Raw genomic sequence first — 13,518 nt, 5'->3', positions numbered from 1 at the left:
CTTGACTGGTTTGGACTGGTAGAGTGATACTAACAGCCCCAGTGACACAAGCTGCCCCACGTATGAATATTACTGCTGTCTCAGGACCTACTGCTTTCAAGAGCTGTTCACCAGTTCCTTCCCATCTTTTTTCAGGAACGTTTTGGGCCCAGCTCCCTCTCTGAATTCCAGCTTTTCCAGTCCAAAAAATATAAAGAGAGTGACCTGCTCTTCAAGGATGCAACCCGGTCTTTGAGCCAAGCGGCTCACCTGAGCTACGCTGACATCCTGGGCGATGCTTTTGTCAGCCTGGCCGAGTCTGTCTTCAGCTGCACACACTCAGGTAGCGTCCTCATGCAGGATTATCACAATGGGTAATAATCGTCTCCCTCGGAAAGATTTCAAACACATCTCCCATCCTGTTACTCCACAGAAATCCTGGAATTCTGCCACCGGGATGTTTGCAGCCACTGGTGAAGCTGGTGCCAGCAGTCACAGGGGGAAGAGCCCAGAGCCTCTCTGCTCCACATTGCCCCATGTTCATTTCCCTCTCCATCCAGACAGGTCATTGACAACACCCCTCACCGGTGTCCTGAATGAAGTGAATAATCATAGCTAAGCGCCCGGGAGTGGGGGAAGGTAACAGACTGTGTAAAATGAGGAGGGCATTGAATTAACTTCTCTGTTTGCTTGTGCGCTTGCCTGCCGTTGGACACATGAGTCACTGTAATACCCCTTGACAGACTGACAGGATGGGATCCCACCCACTGAATCTGCAGGAATAACAATGACCAACAGCTCTGGTTCCTGAACTGTGGCCCTGGATAGGTTGGAAACCCAGGAGTGGCTGGACCTCTCCAAGCCCAGGATCGAGAGCTGCAGAGTGAGAGAGGGCTCTGCTCTTCCCACTGACACCCGACCAACACACCCTCTCATTTTTATTTACAACTGAGTAGACTGACCACTGCTCTGAGCAGGAAGCTTTTACACGGCTTGAAAACTGCGCCACATTATATTAAAAAAATCCCAGCTGTGCAGCAATGAAGGCTGTGTGTGCAGGAGCATTTCAGTTACGATGCACCTGGGAACAGTGCCCCCAAACGCAGCCAGATGTTCCTGGCATTGCAAGCCATTGAGCTGGTTTGGAAGCTCCTCCAAGTAAGGGTCGAAGCAGGGTGAGGACTAAAGAAAGCTGTTCCAGTCTGTGCATAATGAACCTCCACACTTGAATGAGTTTAACTGGATCATGCAGATCTGCTACAGAAGTTAGGGGGGGGGGGGTGTGGACAGAAGGGAAACAGTTTCCTGCCTCATTCTACACAGTTGGACACAGACTTCTCTTATGTCACTGCCACTACACTAAGTACACAACAGGGAACAGAAACAGTCCCACATAAGAGATTCTACAGATGCTGGAAATCTAGACACACACGCGCACAGTACTAGAGGAACTCAGCAAGTCAGGCAGCATCTATGGAGGGAAACGAACAACTGGCGTTTTGGGCCAAGACCACTGGGGCTCAGAACCAGGCCCTTCAGCCCAAACCGTAACAGGAGGTTAACACCACATCTGCTTGTACACACGTGGTCCATATCCCTAATTAGGGACAATCAGCGTGGCTTTATGTAGTGTGGGTCATGTCTTACTAACCTGATAGAGATTTTGAGGAGGTGATGAATGTGATTGATGAGGGTAGAGCTGTGGTTGTTGTCTACATAGATCTTGGTAAAGTGTTTGACATGGTCTCTCATGGGAGGCTCATCCACAAGGTGAAAATGCAGTGAATTTGCTACTTGGATTCAAAAAGGCCTTGCCCAAAGAGGGCGATGTCCATAATTGGTCATCTTCTGCAGGGATCTGTGCTCAGACCTCTGCTGGTTGTGATGTGTATTGTTACATCCCCGTAACGGGTTAAAAGAACCAGCAGAAATGGAACACACCTGGAGTCTGAGTCTACTGTTAACAAACACTATTTTATTAGCATCTATGTAATAAAGTAATATAAAACAAGATAAAGCTAATAGGTTAGCAAAGTATATGCATATGTAAGTGTGTAAATATAAAACCCCAAACTTCCTCGAGCTTAGGTAGTAAATGATACAGTCTTACGATGGTATAGGTATGAAGTCAGTTCAGTTCGTGATATTGAGTTGAATAGGAGAGAGAGATTTGTAATCCAAAGGCGTATGTTATGAGAAGGCAATTACATCGATATTCCACAGATTCCACAACAGCAATACAAAATAACAATAGCAGTAGGTTTTATCTCTGAAGTTGTTCCACTCCACGCACATGAAGCATCAGTGACAGTGATCTTCAACTAATATCCTTTCAACACAAGTGGTACCACACCCGAATTCAGCTACGGGACATCCCAAAGTGGTGGCCACAGGATACTCAAACAAAATCCACGTATGGATTATCACAAAGGGGACCATCTTCAAGGGAACCACCACCCAGGCAAGGAATCTACCGACACACCGGTAGATTCCACAAGGTTACCTCAAACACACAACGTGATAGCCACTTATCCAGTTCCACGACATAGGAAATAACTCCTACAGTGATTTGCCACAGGAGTGCCTTCTTCAGTGAAATACCACACCCAGACAAAGGGTAAACACACACGTGGTATTCACAAAGGTTTTCCCCTCACCAGAGAACCCACACCTGTGGATTAACTAAGTGACAATCACACTTCCATAGCCGAATGGAAACAAACTCACCTTACGGGCTACTTAGAGAGAGTCCAAACAGTGATCTCTTTGTCACTAGGTTTCTACCTCTCCTCTCTTCTCTCCCTGCAATCTTGTTCTAGTTGCAGAAAACTTGTGAGAGTCATTTATCAATACTCAGGATCGATCTCAACTCATCCCTTTTGGGCTACTGAAAGTTTAAACCAATGACCGACTCACTGGTGTCTTCCATTGACCGAGTCCATCTTGACTCTAACTGTATACTTCTGTTTGTCTTTGTATATTCAAAACAAGCTGCAGAGAAACCATAATATCGATTGTCCATCAAATAACTCCATCTCTCTTCGCCATAGCAACTCAGAAGCAGGCAGTGTCCTTGCATAAGTCCAAGCACACTGTAGTCAGTAGAAATCCAATAGAGCACAAGTCAGTCTCATTCTCCCAGCATTTTAAAGTGACAGGCCACAGAAAAAATGAACCCTAGGGGTACATAACAGTATAATCAACTTGCTTGAAAATACTGACAGGTGGGTTGGTGAATTCAGAGATTGGTGGCGTTGTGGATAGTATAGAAGATTGCCAGAGGTGGGTGGAGAAATGGCAGATGGTAATCTGGACAATTGTAAAGTGTTGCACTTCAGAGATAAAATGTAAAATGACAATACACTAACAGCATTGATTCACAGAGGGATCTTGGGGTCCAAGTCGACAGCTCCCTGAAAACGGCTGCACAGGTTAATAGGGTGGTAAAGGAAGCATATGGCATGCTTGCCTTACTGAGTTGAGGCTTTGAGTTAAAGTCAGGAAATTATATTACTTCTTTATAGAACTCTATTTGGCCACTTGTGGAGTGTTGCATTCTGATGTGGAGAGGAATTGGGGGCTTTGGAGAGGGTGCAAAATGGGTTCACCAAGATGCTGTCTGGAGCAAGGCATGTGTAAGGAGAAGATGGATAAACTTGGGGTTGTTTTTCCTGGACTGGTGGAGGCTGAGGAGTGATTTAATAGATATTAATAGGATTATGAGAGGCTAGTATCTCTCCCCTCCCCCCCCCCCCGAGTCAAACTGTCTAATACTAGAGGGTATGCACTTAGAGAGGGGTAAGTTGAAAGGAGATGTGCAGAGCAAGTTTGGTGGGTGCCTGGAATTTACTGCTAGAGGTAGTGGAGTAGGCAGGTACAAAGTGTTTAGGAGGTTCATAAGATAGGCATAGAGAGAATGGGAGGATGTGGGCACCATGTAGGCAGAAGGGAACTGGTTTAGATAGGCGTTTCATTACTAGCTTAATTAGTTGGATACAAGGGCCTGTTCCTGAACTGTACTGCTCTTTGTTCCAATCATCTCGGCAAATTCATCGGAAAACAACCATGAAAGTCCACCTGGATAATAGAAGAACTGAAAGTACTTACTGAAGCAAAGGTAAAGATAAAAGAAAATGATAGTTGAAAGTGGAAGAGGAGGTGAATGAGTGGAGACTCAACTCCCACTGTTGCTGTCAAGGGAAGGTACCCTGGTCCGGAGTCTGGAGTGGACTAAGTGGGGATCACTGGCAGGGGTACGTGCTCCCAGCAGCTGGATGTAGTGGTCACTGCTACTGGGAAGGTACTTTTGCAACAGGAGCCACGGAGAACCGGGTGAGGAAGCTCGTCAGGTTTAAAAGATCCTTCTCTGTGGGGCGAGTGAGAACTCAGAGGAAGGGGACCCAGCACAGTGTGATGTGGTTGGAAGTAAAGAGGAGTGTGAAACGGAGAGCGTGGAGTGACCGATCAGAGTTTCTTTGACTGTTACAGAACCATGGGTAGACCGAAGTCGCGGCCCAAGAGATGATGGGCTTCCTCTGATTTTGCGTTTCTCCCACCTGTTAACATGTGGCTGTCAAGCGGTGATGGAACTGGTGTTAGTTTCCTCACCTAGCTAAAGCTGCCTGGCTTGAAAATACATCTTATGCCTATGGTGGGAAAGTGGTGTGGCTGAATCAGACTCTCTCTCCCTACTTAACTGACCAGTTAAAGACACATTTAATTAGCAGTGGACTATTGTATTTCCATTCTGCAGAAAAGGATGGATCTTGTGAGCTGATCAGTCTGAATGGGTTTAATATCACTGGCACGTGTTATAATGCAGCAGCAGTACATTGCAATACATAATAACACATAAGTACAGTAAGTTACAGTAAGGGTGTATGTATATTTAAAAAGTTAAATAAGTATTGGAAAATAGGGGAAAAAAGGTAGTGAGGTTGCGTTCATGGGTTCAGTGGCCATTCAGAAATCTGATAGCAGTGCCATGAAGGAGCTGACTGAGTTTACAACTTTTTGCAGCTCATTTCAATCCTGTACAGTGCCCCCTCTCCATACGAGAATGTGATGCAGTTAGTTAGAATGCTCTCCACGGTACAGCTGTTGAAATTTGCAAGTGTTGTTTGTGATACGCCAGATCTCCTCCTAACTGTTGCAGGGCCTTCTTTGTAACTGCATCAACACGTTGGGCCAAGGACAAGTCCTCAGAGATATTGACACCTAGGAACTTGAAATTGCTCACCCTTTCCACTTTGGTGTTCTGAGCAGGGGCTGTTGGAGTGGATAGAGTTAGAGTGGGGATTTTGAGATTTTAGCTCTTTGAGGCTTCAGTCAGAGAAAGCGAAAAGCTGCAGGTCATTTTTTCCCCCACAGTCTGTTGTATTTCCATCTTTATATTTTCTCAGTTAAAACAGAGGAGATGCCAGGCAGGATAGTGTAATGCTCCTCTTGGTGGATATGGGAAGGCAGGGAGACCTCCAGTGCCCCCGATGACTACAACTGTGAGAAGTGCATCCAGTGGCAGCTTCTAACAATCCACGTTAAGGAGTTGGAGCTGGATCTGAATGAACTCCGGATCATTCGCGAGGCTGGGGGGTATAATAGGACATATAGAGGTAGTTACACTGGAAACTGGGTGATGGTCAGGAAGGGAAAAGGGATTAAACACTTAGGGAAACAGCAGGTTCTGTGGATGAGAATGAGATTCCTAGATGGTATGTTGCCTCCCAGGAGCGAGGCTCCTGAACTATTCAGATTGAGACCTCAATAGGAGGGTGAATAGCCGAAAGTCATGGTCCACATAGGTACCAATGTCATAGGTAGGAAGAGTGACAGGGTTTTGCAAAGTGAGTTCAGGGAGTTCAAAGTGCTAAGTTAAAGGGCAGAAACTCCAAGGCTGTGATCTCAGGATTGGTACTTGTGCCACAGTTTTGGAGACAGATGTTGTTAAGACCTCAAAGTTAGGAATCAAAAGGTTGAGCATGGTGCAACTAATATCCTAAGCATATTAGGATATTAACATATCCACATGTTTCCACATGTTGACTGGGAACACATACTGTAAAAGGACTAGATGGGATAGAGTTTGTCAAATATGTTCAGGAGAGTTTTCTTAATCAATACATTGAAGTCCCAATAAAAGAGTGCGTGATACTTGATCGGCGATTAAGACTGACAGAAGTCTGTGTAAGGAAACACTTTGCACCTAGTGATCATGAGGCCATTAGTTTCAAAGTAAATATGGAAAGAAATGGGTCTGGTCTGTGGGTTTTGATTCTAAATTGGAGAAAGGCCAATTTTGATGGTATCAAAAAGGATCTGACAAGTGTGGATTTGGACAGGCTGTTTTCTGGCAAAGAAGTACTTGGTAAGTAGGAGGCCTTCAAAAGTAAAATTTTGAGAGTACCAAATTTATATGTGACAGTCAGAATAAAAGGTAAAGATAACAAGTGAAGGGAACCTTAGTTTTCAAGAGTTATTGAGGCCCAGGTTAAGAAAAAAGGGAGATATATAGCAGGAACAGACAGGTAGGAATAAACAAGGTAGTTATGGAGTATAAGTAATACCAGAAAGAACTCTTACAAAAAAAACCAGGAGGGCTAAAAGGCGGCATGAAGTTGTCCTAGCAGACAAGGTGAAGGATAATTCTGAGGAATTCTACAGTTATGTTAAGAGCAAAAGGATTGCAAGGGATAGAATTAGCCCTCTGGAAGATCAGAATGGTAATCTATCCATGGAGCCAAAAGACATGAGGGAGATCTTAAATGGATTTTTTAAAAATCCGTATTTATTTAGGAAATGGACACAGAGTCTATAGAAGTGAGGCAAAGCAGCATCGACTTCATGGACCCTGTACAGATTACAGAGTAGGAGGTGTTTGCTGTCTTGGGGCAAACTAATGTTGATAAACCCCCAGTGACTGACAAGGTGTTCTCTTGGATCCTATGGGAGGCAAGTGCAGAAACTGCAGGAGCCTTAGCAAAGATGTTTAATTCATCCTTAATAACAGGTGAGGTGCTGGAGGATTGGACGATAGCTAATATTGTCCCACTGTTTAAGAAAAGCTCTAAAAATAAAACAGGAGATTATAGACCGGTGACCTCATCAGTAGCGGGAAAGTTATTGGGATGTATTCTAAGGAACTGGATATGCGAGTATTTGGATGAACAAGGACTGATTAGGGAATGTCAAAATGGCTTCATGCATGGTAGGTCACGTCTAACTAATCTTACAGAGCTTTCAAGGAAATTACCAGGAAAATTGATTAAGGGAAGGAGTGTTGTCTACATCAACTTAGCAAGGCATTTAACAAGATCCCGCATGGGAGGCTGGTCAAGAATGTTCAGTTGCTCAGCATTTAAGATGTCGTAGTAAATTGGATTAGATCTTGACTTTGTGGGAGAAGCCAGAGAGTGGGGTAGTAGATAGTTGCCTCTCCGACTGGAGGCCTGTGACTAGTGGAGTGCCGCAGGGATCGGTGTTGGGTCCATTGTTGTTTGTCATCTATATCAACAATCTAGAAGAAAATATGGTAAACTGGATCAGCAAATCAAAGTATAGAGTACAGGAGATGAGATATTATGTTGAAGTTGTTCAAGACATTGGTGAGGCCTAACTTGGAGTATTGTGTGTGGTTTGGTCACTTACCTGCAGGAAAGATTTAAATAAGATTGAAAGAGTACAGAGGAAATTAACGAGGATGTTGCCAGGACTGGAGTACCTGAGTTATAAGGAAAGATTATGCCAATGACCCTCTAAGTTCCTTCCACCCCTAGTACCTGTCCACACGCCTTTTCAACACTGTAACTATCTTCTCCACTTCCTCCTCTGGCAGCTTGGTCAAGGCTCAACAAAAACCAATATTTAACAATTATAAAGAATGATATAAAAATCGTGTTTGAGGTTAAAGTACAGATATGAATAAAATGTGCAAAAATATTTGCATTTATTTACAATGTAGGTAGCATTATAAAAAGTAGTTTCAGTATTTGCAGTACAGTGATTGAGATAATATTTGGAAGGAAGCTGGGGGAGGCTGACTAGAATGGTGGGGGAAGAAACTTAAGAAGGTGTGAAGTTTTTGCTTCAATAGCCTTTAAGTGCTTTCCAGAAGGGAGATTTTGTAAAGGGCAGTTTGCAGGGTGAGTGGGGTCCACAATGATTTTCCTGCCCACTTCTTTGTCCTGGACACAAACACGTCCTGCGGTGATTGTAGACTGCAGGCAATGACCTGACAGTTCGTTGTAGTCGTGAGAGTAATGGCTGATGCGAGGATACTCTATGTCTGTCAGTGTCGAAATGCACCAGTATGTTTTGGAAAGATGGAGTTTTACTGACTTACAGATACTTATCACCTTCTCTTTGAAAATCTTACACTCCACATCTCCTCCAAATATCTCCCCTCTCACCTGAGATCAGATTTATACCCCTGTAATGTTTTACACCTCTATAAACTCAGCCTTCAACCTCCCATTTTCCAGTGAGAACAACCCCAGTCTATCAAACCTCTCCTCATAATCTCTGCCCTTTATTTCAGGCAATGTCCCGGTGAATCTCTTCTGCACTCTTTCCATTGCTCCCACACCTTTCCTGTAGTGTGGTGACCAAAACTGTACACAGTACTCCAAGTGTAGTCTAACCAAGGTCTTGTATAACTGTAACAGGACCCTTGCAGCTTGATGTTTCAGCCTAGGAAGACAAGCATTCCAAATAATCTAAACTGCCCTGGAAGTCATAAAGCACTCCAGTACAGAAAGGGGCCCTTCAACTCACTTAGTCTGTGGTGAACCATTATTCTGTCCCTTCCGTCTTTCCTAAATTCAGGTACCAACCCCCCCCCCCCCCCACCCATGTTCCTTTCTGCCTCCTGCCTGTCCACCCATGGTCTTTCATTCTGTTCCCATTTTAAATCACCCTAGACTCTACAGCCTCCCCCACCTCATTTCATCATTCCCCCATCTCCTCTTCATCTTGTTCCACCTTTCACCTCCCAAACTCTGTCCCTTTGCCTCTGCAATGTGGTCTGATCCAGTGTGTTTTTGTTCACCGATTGTTACCACCACTGCTGTACAAGTGTAGGCTACGTCAATGTGAATAGTGTCCAAGTCCCTTATCTGAGAAAGGGGCTCCAGAGGAATTTACAAGAATGATTCCAAGAATGAAAGGGTAAATGTATGAGGGGCGTTTGATGGTGCTGGGCCTGTACTCGCTGAAGTTTAAGAGAATGAGGATCTGTGAAATCTATTGAATATTGAAAAGACTAGGCCTCCAAAACCATTCTATAAATGCTGCCTGACCTGTTGAGTTCCTCCAGCATTTTGAGTGTGTTACCATTGATATAGAAAGAATACTTTCTAAAGTGGGGGAGTCTAGGACTAGTGGGCATGGCCTCAGAATGGAAGGACATCCCCTTAGAACAGGAATTTCTTTAGCTAAAGGGCGGTGAATCTGTGAAATTCATTGCTACAGATGGCCATGGAGGCCAGGTCATTGAGTATATTTAAAGTGGAGGTTGATAGGTTCTTGATTAGTCAGGGTGGCAAAGGTTGCGGGAGAATGGGCTTGAAAGGGAAAATAAATCAGTCATGATCGAATAATGGAGCAGATTCAATTTTCTGCTCCTGTGTCTTATATTCTAATTTGAGGGGCTACAAGTTTTTGGCCTGCCTCCGCATCCCAGCCCAACTGCTAAATTTGGAGAGGGAGGTGGGATTTGTCCTCCAGCACAGAAAAGTCCTCAAAGTGCTGATCCAACAAACGTGCCTCCAGCAGGAGCTGGTGATCAATATGTACAACTCGAAGATCAGCATTTAGACTGCATGGTCACTATAGTGCGGAATGGATCATCACATCGGAATCACCGCAAGCCCACATTCTTGTCCAGACCTGCCACGCTGTTGTCCCTGAACTTTAATCATTCCTTCTGTTCCGCGACTCCTTGTGCTCACATGAGCTGCAGTTGGGGAGGGAATCTTCAATGCATCACTGTGCGTTGTGAAGCCATACAGCAACTGAAATGCTCCCGCGCACATAGCCCTTTTGCTGCCATGCAGCTGAAAATTTCTTTTATATAACGTGCCTTGCAGTTTTCAGGCCCCAGAAAAATTTCCTGCTCAGAGCAATGGTTGGTCCGCACAACTGTAGAAGAAACTTGAGGGAACGTTGCCCAGCACCCAAGATAAACTACTGGGGGGGGGGGGGGGGAAAGAAACGCTCTTAGACAGGCAGGAAGACAGTTCTGCAACGAGAGCAAAGGGCATGCCAACATGACAAGGCACAGAAGGCGTCGTGATCATCTACCGCAACCAAGAAAGACGACTGCTTATACCACTGGACCCAGGGTTCCGGGGTGGAGGGATTGGAACTGCTTCTCCACTTTAAACTCTCCTGCAGAGACCACAACACCATGGGACATAGTATAGAATTAGGCCCTGCGGTCCCAAGTCTGCTGCACCCTTTCATCATGGCTGATCCATCTCTCTCTCAAACCCATTCTCCTGCCTTTCCCCCGTAACCTTTCGCACTCTGACTAATCAAGAACCTGTCAACCTTCACCTTAAATAAACCTAATCGTCTCACCTCCACAGCCACCTTTGGCAATGAATTCCACAGATTGACCACCCTCTGGTCCTAGACTTCCCCACCATACTTAACAACCTTTCTACATCCACTCTACCTAGGCCTTTCAATGAATGTTCTGTGTTTCAATGAGAAACCCCCCATTCTTCTAAATTCCAGTGAGTGAAGTCCCAGAGCCATTAATCACTCCTCATATGATAAGCCTTTCAATCCCAGAATCATTCTTCTGAGTCTCCTCTAAACCCCTCTCCAACTTCAGCACGAGCTTTCTTAAATAAAGGGCCCAAAACTACTCATAATACTTTGTGTGGCCTCACCAGTGCCTTACAAAGCCTCAGCATTATATCCTTTTATATTCTAGTGCTCTTGAAATGAACACTAACATTGCATTTGCCTTCCTCATCACTGACTCAACCGGCAAATTAACCTCTAGGGAACCCTCCCAAGTCCCTTTACACCTTGGATTTTTGAATTCTTCTCCGCATTTAGAAAATAGCCTATGCTTTTATTCCTTATATCAAAGTGCATGACTATACACTTCCCAACACTATTCCAGCTTCCATTTCTTTGCTAATTCTCCTTCTGCAGCCTCCCAGCTTTCTCAACACTACTGGCTCCTCCACCTATCTTCACATCATCTGCAAACTTGGCCACAAAACCATCAATTCTGTCATAAAAAGCATTGACATACAACATAAGAAGAATCGGTCCCAACACAGACCTCCATGAAATACTAGTCACCAGCAGTCAACCAGAAAAGGCACCCTTTATTCTTACTCTTTGTCTCCTGCCAATCAGCCAATGATCCAGCCATGCTAGTATTTTTCCCATAATACCATGGGCTCTTTATCTTGCTAAGCAGCCTCATGTGCAGCACCTTGTCAAAGGCCTCCTGAAAATCCAAGTACACAACATCTACAGAGTATCCTTTGTCTAGCCTGCTTACTATTTTCTCAATGAATTCCAACAGGGAAACCGTGCTGACTTTGGCCTGTTTTATCAGGTGCCTGAAACCACATCCTTAACAATAGACACCAACATTTTCCCAACCAGAGAGGTCAGGCTAACTGGCCTAAAATTTCCTTTCTTCTGCTCCCCCCCTTTTTTTTTTTTGAAGAGTGGTGTGATTCTTGAAAGATCATTACTAATGCCTCTACAATCTCTTCAGTTACCCCTTTCAGAACTCAGGGTGCAACCCATCTGGTCCAGGTGACTTATCTACCTTCATATCTTTCATTTTCCCAAGCACCTATCTAGTAATAGCAACTGCACTCACTTCTACCCTTGACACTTCTGAACTTCCAGCATGCTGCTACTGTCTTCCACAGTGAAGACTTAGGCAAAATACTTAATCAATTTGTCCACTATTTTCTTTTCCCCTATTACTCACTGGCGTAATTTTCCAGTATTCCAAAATATACCCTTCCCTCTCTTTTGGTCTTTATATATCTGAAAATAAACTTTTGGCATTGCCTTTGATATTATTGGCTAGCTTGCCCCTCCCCCCACCTTCATGGCCTTTTCATTGCCTAGTTTCCCAAACCTCTAACTTCCCACTAATTTTTGCTCTATTATACATCATGTATACATCAAAGCTTTTATGTTGGCTTTGACTTGTCAGCCACAGTTGTGAAATCCAGCCTTTAGAATAAATACCTCTTCTTTGGGATGCATCTATCTTGCACCTTTCAAGTTCTCCAAAAACTCCAGTCATTGCTGCTCTGCTGTTATCCCTGCTAGTGTCCACTTCCAATCAATTTGGCCAGCTCCTCTTCCGTACCTCTAAATTCCCTTTACTCCATTGTAATACTGATACATCTGCCCTCAGCTTCTACCTCTCAAATTGTAGGGCAAATTCCATCATATTGTGATCACTGCCTCCTATACGTTTTTTTTTTAACCTCAAGCTCCCTAATCAAATCCAGTTCATTACCTAACACCCAATCCAGAATATTGGACTCAACCACAATAAAACTGCATAAATCTAAATGTCATTGTTTGATACAACAGAAAATTTTTGAATAATTTAAATTCTTATTAATCATAAATTCTGCAGAGACCTTCTTTATCTAGCCAGTGATTAGAATACAAAACTCACCACAAGCATGGTGAAGCTGAAAGCAAAGATACATTTTATTGAACAGAGACACGAAAAGGTAAAGAAAACAATTTCTACTGATTGGAAAGGTTGAATAGGTTAGGATTTACTTCCTGGAGCACAGGAGCATGGGGAGGAGGTGGATTTGATAGAAGTATATAAAATTATGAGGGGTATAGAGACAGTAAATGCAAGCAGGCTTTTTCTACTGTTGTTGGGTGAAAGGTGGAATGTTTAGGGACCAAGATCCAGGTGTGAGGAATGAAGTTTGCCCAAATCAGGTTGCCATTGGACAGTCACCGCCCAGAACACTGAACAGGAGCTCGCGTCACAATTGACGTTCACTGTAGGAATTCACAGTCTCAGGGACATTTATCCACACCCAGCTAATTACCCAAGTACTGTACTGTAATAGCTTTAGTAACCCTACAGCCCATGATGCTGTGTCAACCTTGTAACCTATTCTGATCAATCCAACCCTTCCCTCCTACAAGGACCTCCATTTATCTGTCATCGATGTAAGAATTTATTCAATGCCCCTATTGTATCTGCCTCTACCACACCCTCTAGCAGAGTGTTCCACACACGCACTCAGCTTAAAAAAAATTTACTCCTGACATCCCCTTATACTTCCCTCCAATCACCTTCAATTATGTTCCCTCTTGTTAGCCCTTTCCACCCCGGGGGGGGGGGGGGGGGGGGGGGACGACGATTCTCTGGCAATTCACTATCATTCCGTACATCTCTATCGTCACCTCACATCCTCCTTCAGTCCAAAGAGAAAAGCTCTTAGCTCGCTCAACCTAATTTCCCTTTTTAAACCACCTCTCCAGCCTGCCAGAACCATGGTCCCAACAGCCCCAGGT

The 13,518-nt window shown here is 44.2% G+C and overlaps 1 protein-coding gene across 1 annotated transcript in view; it reads left to right on the top strand.

The window, feature by feature from the left end:
* The window catches only part of sxph (saxiphilin), a 91,484-nt gene extending 91,028 nt beyond the window's left edge, over positions 1-456 (top strand). Inside the window, exons 15-16 of the mRNA XM_073055674.1 lie at positions 136-322; positions 413-456. Of these exons, the coding sequence (XP_072911775.1) occupies positions 136-322; positions 413-456 (231 nt within the window). The remainder of the gene's footprint in view (positions 1-135; positions 323-412) is intronic.
* The last annotated feature ends 13,062 nt before the right edge of the window (positions 457-13,518 follow it).

Source organism: Hemitrygon akajei, chromosome 9, assembly GCF_048418815.1.
Source record: "Hemitrygon akajei chromosome 9, sHemAka1.3, whole genome shotgun sequence".
Taxonomy (NCBI): domain Eukaryota; kingdom Metazoa; phylum Chordata; class Chondrichthyes; order Myliobatiformes; family Dasyatidae; genus Hemitrygon; species Hemitrygon akajei.
This window is presented reverse-complemented; position numbering and strand designations above follow the sequence as displayed.